The sequence below is a fragment of the Neomonachus schauinslandi genome, unplaced genomic scaffold (assembly GCF_002201575.2).
Source record: "Neomonachus schauinslandi unplaced genomic scaffold, ASM220157v2 HiC_scaffold_446, whole genome shotgun sequence".
In the NCBI taxonomy this organism is placed as follows: Eukaryota; Metazoa; Chordata; class Mammalia; order Carnivora; family Phocidae; genus Neomonachus; species Neomonachus schauinslandi.
This window is the reverse complement of record NW_025409138.1, coordinates 13,044-21,898: the sequence shown is the minus strand read 5'-3', so window position 1 is coordinate 21,898 and position 8,855 is coordinate 13,044. Positions and strand designations below refer to the sequence as shown.

The 8,855-nt window shown below is 43.4% G+C and overlaps 1 protein-coding gene across 1 annotated transcript in view; it reads right to left on the bottom strand.

Annotated features, from left to right (window-relative positions):
• LOC123323725 (spermatogenesis-associated protein 31D4-like) overlaps positions 1–2,192 on the bottom strand; it is a 6,433-nt gene extending 4,241 nt beyond the window's left edge. Inside the window, exons 1-3 of the mRNA XM_044912197.1 lie at positions 2,004–2,192; positions 679–723; positions 53–123 (exon numbers count right to left, since the gene is read on the bottom strand). Coding sequence (XP_044768132.1) covers positions 53–123; positions 679–723; positions 2,004–2,192 — 305 coding nt within the window. The remainder of the gene's footprint in view (positions 1–52; positions 124–678; positions 724–2,003) is intronic.
• Positions 2,193–8,855: the final 6,663 nt, after the last annotated feature.

The following is an 8,855-nucleotide window of genomic DNA, read 5'->3' as shown; positions in this document are numbered from 1 at the left end:
GCATAAAACGTACTCTAAGAGGGATCAGGATAAAAGGGGAAAGACTAGTCACCTTCTTAAAGCAGAGATCAGCTTCCGGGCTTCCTCATCTTCTCTCTGGGAGCATCTGTAGTCTGGGAAACCGGGAGAATGGGATATATGTAGTGAAAGTAGAAACATAGGTATTAATACAGGAGTCCCCTTCTGGGACACCCATGGGATATTAGACTCTGAAAGCCCCAATAATCAATAGATGAGGTCAGATGGTCAATGATGTGATCCTGGTTAGTATTCTTGCTTCATGGATAAAGTACTTTCATGTAAATTATCTCATGTGATACTCAGACCACCTCTGTGAAGCACAGAGGTCAGTGGTTACCTCAGGGAAGGGTCCTGAGTATCCATGATGTCACAAGTCTTTCACAAAGTCAGGAGACAGAAGTTCTGACTCTTGACATCTCACACAGCCACCTTCTGGGCAACACCCACTGCCCAGATCCATCACTGCTTCATGCTCAGGAAGAGAGTCAGAGCAGGGAATCTAAGGGTCTCAGGTTCTGACTGCTCTGAGGCCTCTGTTTTCTAAGAGGGACTGTGTCTAGCAGCTGACCTCCTCAGAGGTCATGGGCCTGAGCCCTCATGGAAGGGACAGGAAGGGTCACCCTTGGAGAGCTCAGGTAGAATAGGCAGAATCTTACCTTTCCGAGTCCCACCTTTCCTCCTCCTCTTGGCTCTGCCCTGACGCTAGAACAAAAATAAAAGAATGGGGGGTTGGGACTCATCCGTCACTCTTAGAATGGAGACATTCTTTATCCAAGAATAGTACGACTTTATTTCAATTAATAGAACTTTGTGTTCCTTGCTTTTGTCGATTTTTAAAGGTGATAAAATGTTTTCAATATTTCTTCAAAAAATTTAAAGGAGGATTTTATCTGGGAGGTGCGCACTTGAGAGTCTCAGTCAGAAGTCCTTTGTTCAATGAGGACATAGAAAATGAAGTCTGGGCGCGCCTGGGTAGCACAGTCAGTTAGGCGTCAGCCTTCGGCTCAGGTCATCATCTCAAGGGTCCTGGGATCGAGTCCCATGTCAGGCTCCCTGCTCAGCGAGTCTGCTTGTCCCTCTCCCACTGCCTCTCCCCCTGCCTATGCTCTCTCTCGGGACGCCTGGGTGGCTCAGTCGGTTAAGCGTCTGCCTTCGGCTCAGGTCATGCTCCCAGGGTCCTGGGATCGAACCCCACATTGGGCTCCCTGCTCAGCGGGGAGTCTGCTTCTCCCTCTCCCTCAGCCCCTCCGCCTGGCTTGTTTGTGCTCGCTCTCACACTCTCCAATAAATAAAATCTTAAAGAAAAAAAAAAGAAAGAAAGAATATGAAGTCCAACAGTCACATCTGTGCTCCCTCAGGTAGGACCCTGTATCCTAGGACGTAGTTCAGACCCCAGTCTCTTCCCAGAGGCTCAGCACCATTCTCCTGATCAGCCCAACATGAAGGCTTGATCGAGTGATGCCTGACATGGGAATGTGACTTATGATCAAATGCTGGGAAACATTCTCGTACAGATTCCATACTCTCTAAATAAGGACTACAGAATCCCTGTGTTTGGGATTTTACCCAAGACCTGCCACGACATCCAGATAGCCTGTGAGTTTGAAGTAGAAACCTTAGTCCTTCCTTAACCCTTAGCCCTTCCAGACCTCCTGTCCTAGAGAAGCGAATGTCTCTTCTCTTAGACTTCCCATTTTAGGTGTTTCTCTGACCCTACCAAACTCATTTTAAATTTTGGGATTAGGAGCTCAGTCGAGTTAAGCATCTGCCGTCAGCTCAGGTCATGATTCCAGGGTCCTGGGGATCAAGCCCCACATCAGGCTCTGTGCTCCACAGGGAGCCTTCTTCTCCCTCTCCCTCTGCTCCTTCTCCCCAACTTGGGCTCTGTCTTATTTATCAAATATATAAATAAAATCTTTAAAGTAAATAAGATTTGGGATTAGAAATGGAAACCATAATAATCTGTGTTGAGGGCTCCTTACCTTTTGGGTGGGTTTGGTTTTCCAAGTTGGAAATGGAAGCATCAGGTAGCACAGGAACAGAAGAAGCAATCCCAACCCACACAGGAAGGTGAAGTTGGGGTCAATCTCCAACCATGTTGAGCTGAAGCTCAGACATGGTTCAGTATAGGTATTCAGAAATGAGAGAACATTCCAGTTTTTGAACTCCATTGTCTGAATCGCAAGGCTGCCTGTAGGCAACTGAGCTCTTAAGTGTGCAGACGCTGAATATATATCCTCCCCAAGCTTACATCACAGAACACGTAAGAGTAACAAAGGGTTTCGGGGGGTGGGGGGGAATTGAAGAGGGTGTGTCCACAACCCCTCCCCCCCCCCACTAACCCAGAAGACCCCTCCACCTCTCCTAGGTCCTTCAGGTCTCTCTGCCCTACCCTGCCATCCTATTTCCTATGGCTATATTCCTATATGCTACCTTAATGAAATTTTCTGCTTGTTCCATCTATAGCCCGTATATTACCTGGGTCCCCCTTTACTGTCTGGAGACCTTGACTTGGGTCTTACCAGTTCCACTGCCTTGAAAGTTTGCAAAACTACCTGGAATTTTTGCTTGTACCCTGACATTTACACTCAGGATCACATATGTCCTCAAATCCATCTTTCCTATAGAATGTGTTTGCCTGGGGCACCTGGGTGGCTCAGTCGGTTAAGTGTCTGCCTTCGGGTTAAGTGTCTGTCCAGGGATGGAGCCCCACATCGGGCTCCCTGCTCAGCGGGGAGCCTGCTTCTCCCTCTCCCTCTGCCTGCAGCCCCCCTGCTTGTGCTCTCTCTGTCAAATAAATAAAATCTTTTTAAAAAATGTTTTTGCCTCACATGAGCCCAGATATAGACCTTAAAGTTCTTTCACACTTATTTAGTTTTGTCCATGTTGCATAGCACATTTCAGTTTTTGTTTTATTCAGCCTTTAGTATCTTCAGTCAGAGAGGCTGACTCAATCAAAATCAATAATGCATTATTCAATATTCCCAAAACTAAAATCAGTCAAAAATAAATGTAAATAATTAAACCTTCAAATGGTCTTCGAGGTAAGTCTGTAGCACTTACTTTCCTGAAGTTAATGAAGCTAAACTGCATAAAAATCTTGGGGACATGCTACACACACACACACACACACACACACACACAGGGAGAGACACACCCTTTGACAAAACAATCCAGTGTTTTTCAAATTGAAGAATAAAGTGTTTTCTCCTTTTATTTCACTCTTCCATAAAATTTTGACCCCAGTTCTTACTCTACCTAAAATACAGACTATCTGTGTTCTGTACATCAGTTCCCTATGAGGTGTACAAATCTCTTCTCAGTGAGTTGCGGCACTGTAACAGAAGTACCATAGACTGGGTGGTTTAAACAACACATATTTTTTTCATAGTTCTGGAGGATAAGAAGTCCAAGATCAAGGCACAGAGGAGATTCAGTGTCTGTTGAGCCCTACTTCTTGGCTCACAGGCAGGTCCCTACAACCTCATGTGGCAGAAAAAGTGGGTGAGAGGTTTCTGGGGTCTCTTTTCTAAGGGTACTAATCTCATTTATGAGAGCCCCACCCTCATGACCTAATCACCTCCCAACGTCCCCATCTCCTCATACCATCACACTGGGATTAGGGTTTCAACATATGAATTTGGGGAGGAGCACAAACAGTTCATAAACTCCCCAAAGGTCGGGATAGGTTACAGTGCGCTAAGCCAGTGATCCCCTCAGGCCCCTGGTGGCCGAGGGTAGTCTTGAAGAGCCTCATCTGATTGCCCTTGTGGGCCTTGTATATCTTTCCCTGAGAGTGCCTCGCCATGAAAAAGGGTTGAGAAGCCCCACCCTATATAATCATCCCCACATATGTTTCAACCTGTGACATTTTTCCAGGCTCCTTTTGTCAGGTTTAAATAATCCCAATATTTCCCTCCACTCTTCCTACGTCTTCTTTTCTAAACTCTTTATCTTCATGACAGCTCTCCTCTGAATGGCCTCCTAACTCCTCATGTCTTTCTTAAACTGCGATGCCCTTTATTTGACACCCCTGGCCTAGCACTGTTAACTCATCGTCTGTGAAAGGGTAGGACAGCCTTCACCCTGGCCCAGCAGAGTCTCCTTTCAATTATGCAGGAACAGGTTACCTGCCCGGAAGATCAAATCTGCCAAGAGCACCACTTCCTCCTCATCCTGACATGCAGTCCCAGCCACATTTTCCTTTAATATTTTCTTTTGGAAGCCAAGAGACACAAACATCTGTAAGTCCTGGTCTCTGTCCTTAAGGGCCTCATGGTGCTGTTCTAGGGAAAAGCCCTCTGCAGGCCGAGAGTTACACGTGTACACAGGACAGGTGTCCTGCTGCATTTGTGAATTGCCAGGTGATCTCTGGAACACAGGGGCAAAGTGACAGGTACTATGGGTCGCAAATGCTCAAACACATCATGCCCCTTAGAAAAGGCAACTCTGCATGTCCAACCTCTCCAATTTTCTGACACAAATTAATGATTCTTTGAGAAGATAGTCAAAGAACGTCTTTTCTCTTTTAAAAGGGCGTATGTTGACTAGATATCCTTATGCACATTTATGTGCCTTGAATTAAAAGTTTTTTCAGAACCTGGTAGAAGTTCCTTCAAAATTTAAAGGAACAAGATATTAAAGGTATATATATAAAATCTCACCAAAAATAACCTCCACTGATATTCAGTAGGGGAGGTTCACAGCACTTACCTTCTCTACACTAAAATCAAGTGTAAATGATTTGCTAACTTTTAAAGAAGTTTACTGGGAGCAACCGCACAATCACCCCATGATGTGAGCAGGACAGGTATTATAGTGTCCCTATTATGAAAGAACAAAAGTGAAGCTCGGAGAGGGTAAGTGACTTCTCCAGATCACTCAGTTGTAAGTAGCAGAGCACTGACAATGAAATCCCCAATGTTCTCAACACCTCTATTTTAAACAATAAGTGATTTCTTAAAAAGTCACCCTAGTCCTAAAATTAAAGCAGCTGTGTGGCTAAAAATATCCACTTTGTCCATTAAATGCTGGCAAGTTTGTGAAGAAAAGTTAAGCTCTTTTTGTTATTCTGTCACGCCTTTAGGTACCTTTTCCTTTTCACGCTTGGCACCAATGTCTTTACAGGTTTTCTCTACTGCCCTCTGAAAACCTGCTTTCAAGAGCCATATTACGTATGACTCTCAGTAAGGTGTAAGTGAATAACGATAGTTTAAAATGCTATCCTTCTCAGGAATACATCTCACACAATCTACATACATCTAACCCCTAAGCCTTATAATAAAGCTTTCACATGAGCAACTCAGGCAGCCATCCAGAGGAGGCAGAGATGGCTTTTGGTGGAGTGAGATCTTTTCACAACCCCAGCTGACCTGTGTCACCACCTAAGTCTGGTCCTGGATTTTATACTGCACTTGGTCGTACTGTCTCCAAGGAGGAGTATTTTCCAAAAGCTCTAGTAGAATAACACTCCTCTATTTGAAGAGACTCCATATAGGTAAGTCTAGATACGCCATTGGTTTAAGATTCTCATATGTCCTCCATTTTCTAGGGACAGTCCTCAATGCTCTCTCATTCCCATCCTCATCACTGTCCCTGGGATAAGCCACATGGGGACAGCTATTTTCAGGATAACAAAAGACCTGAAGCACGATTTCTGGGGCAAAAATCCTTTTAAACTATATTGAAAACAGTAGCGAGCTGTAAGATGTCTCTCATTCATTCACACACCAAACTTACTGAACTCTACTATGTAGTATTTCTAGTAGAAATAACAAAACAAGGTATTGCCTCAGCCCCTGAGCAGGTCATAGTTTAGTGAGACCTGCAAACAACTACAATAAAGTGATATGAACTGTAAAGGAAGTAGGAACAAGAACACAAATGAAAACACAGATTAAGGAGTAATTAATTCTTCTGCCAGGAAGGAGAAGAGAGAAGGGTCAGGGAAAAATTTATAGCTGGTGCCAACTGAGATGAGCTTTGTGAGGTATTCAGGACTCCTTCCTCTTCCTCTCCCTCTTCTCCTTCCTTCTCCTCCTCCTCTTCTTCTTTCTGTAGACTTTATTTTTTAGAGTAGTTTCAGATTCACAGCAAAACTAGGCAGAAAGTACAGAGTTCCCATATGTCCCTCTGCCTCCCTACCACACACACAACCTCTCCCACTCTCAATATCCAGAACCAGCATGGGGCATTTATTACAGTCTGTGGACCTACAATGACACACATCATTCTCACTCAAAGTCATAGCTTACATTAGAGTTCACTCTTGGCGTTTTACATTCTATGGGTTTGAACAAACATATAATGACATGTATCCTCCTTTATAGTATCATACAGTGTAGTTTCACTACCCTGAAAATCCTCCATGCTCTGCCTGTTTATCCCATCCTGCCCCATCATCCCTGGCAACCACTGATCTTTTTACTGTCTTCGGAGTTTTTTTCCAGAATGTCATCTAGTTGGAATCCTACAGTGTGTAGCCTTTTTCAGATTTGCTTCTTTCACTTCATGATATGCATTTAAGGCTTATCCATGTCTTCTCATGACTTAATGGCTCATTCCTTTTTAGCGCTGGATAATATCCATTGTCTGGATGTACCACAGTTGATTTATCCATTCACCTATTGAAGGACATCTTGGCTGCTTCCCAGTTTTGGCAACTATGAATAACGCTCCTCTACGTTTTCTTTTTTTTAGACCACTTTATTGAGACTTAATTCACATACCATATAATTCACCCATTAAAAGTGTGCAATTCAGTGGCTTTTAGTGCATTCACAGTGTTGTGCATTCATCGCCACAATCAACTTTAGGACATTTTGATTATTCTAAAAAGAAACTCTTCCCCATAGGCTTCATTCACCCTTCAGTCTTCTCATTCCTCCTGCCCCCACCCTAGGTCACCACTAATCTACTTTGTCTACTGACTTGTCAATTCTCGATGTTTCATATGAGTGGAATCATACAATATATGGCCTTTTGTATCTGCCTTCTTTCACTTAGCATACTGTCTCAGGGTTCGTCCATGTTGTAACATGTATCGATACTTCCTTCTTTTTATGGCAACTCATATTCCCTTATATAGATACACCATGTTGTATTTATACATTGATCAGTTGAATATTTGGGTTGTTTCTACTCTTTGGCTTTTATGAATAAATCTGCTATTTCTGTACATGCTTTGGTGTGGATGTATGTTTTCATCTCTTCCTTATTCATTTTTATAGTAACTAAAGTCATACTTTGTCTAAGCGTGTTGCTTTCTGAGATTTGCTTAGTAAAACCGTATTAGATTGCCTATGAAATGAGATCTCTGGGGTCTCAATGCAACACTTATCAAATGTCTGGGTGCATCAATTTGCCCTCCTGCCAACACTTGCAAAATTAGCCCTTGAATCAGCAGGAATGATGGTGATGCGTAATGTTTCAGAATAATGAACACCTTATGTTCTCAAGGTTCTATTCTTAGAAAGTCAGAAAAGGGTGTGGGAAGAGTAAGTGCGATCCAGCCAGAGGGAACATGAGCGAACCTAGAACATATATAAAAATACATGTCTGGTCACGCTAAAGCACGGTAGGTGCCTGAGGATGAGAGTAGCAAAAAATTGGGCTGAAAAAGTAGAAGGGGAATCAACGGTGGAAGCCTTTGAGTGACAGTTTAAGGAAACTTGAACTTTGTACTGAGGGCAGTGGGAAGCTTCATAACCAGAAGAATGGCATACTCTGTTTCAGAAAGATGACTGGCAAAAGAGAAACTAGTTGAGAGTTCATGAAGAAAATGCCAGTTAATCACTGTATCACATAAGACCCCCCTGCAGATGAGAGCAAACCAGATGAATTCTGGCTTGCTTAATTTTAATTTATTGGCTTATATTTCTCTGCAATATAGGAGTAGATCCGGGTTCTGACTCACTATCCCTTGGTTCTGCTTTCTCAGTGTTGACACATTCCCAAGCCGCTTCTCTTGTGGTCCCGTGATGGCATCCAGCCAGGAAAAAACAGAGAATTGTTGCCCCAGTGTTCTCAACTAAAGTCCCAATATTCAGGTGAATGGCACCAGCTCAGGTCATAAGAACACTCCTGAGATAATTACCGGGAACTGGAGAATACTACTGGCCTGGTCTTAGCCAGTGCTACTCAAAGTGTGGTCCATGGACCAGCACTTGTTTCCACATGCTTGTTACCACCTGCAACAAGGGTAGACATTGAGGATGACAGACACTTCTATTACAATCTGACAGAGTAATTGAGTCTAATAATTAAAACCGAGGCTTGTATTTTGTTTGTCTTTGTTTTTTGTGTCATTTTTTTCAGTGATTCATTTGCACTGCGTTTTGTGCAAGTATCAGCCCACGGTGCATGGGGGAGTGGGAGAGGAAGCAAACTGGTCCTTCACCACAGAAAGTCTGAGAAACTAATGTACATGCTCCACTGTGGAGTCTGGGAGTGAGTCAGCGTTCTGGAAGCACACTGGGAGACTTTGGGAAGATCTTTCCCTCGTGCCATGAGAGGGGGCAAAGATAAATGTCCACTATAATCGTGAGACTTAATTTGGAGAAGGAGAAGGAAGGATACTGCCAGACTTACTTCAGCTCTTTCATTTTCTCATGCTTTCTTCCACATTGACCTGCCCTTATTCAGAGTCCCTAGTAAGAATTTACTCTGCATAAGCTCTGGATATGGCCATTTTTATAGGCTAAACATTACATACACATTCACCTACCCTCCCCATTGGAACTTGGATGACTAGAATCAAAGCATCTGAATGGCTCTCCTAACCCATTAAGAGAAAAACAACTTTGAGCAAGACTAGCACAAGGTAATTACTAAGC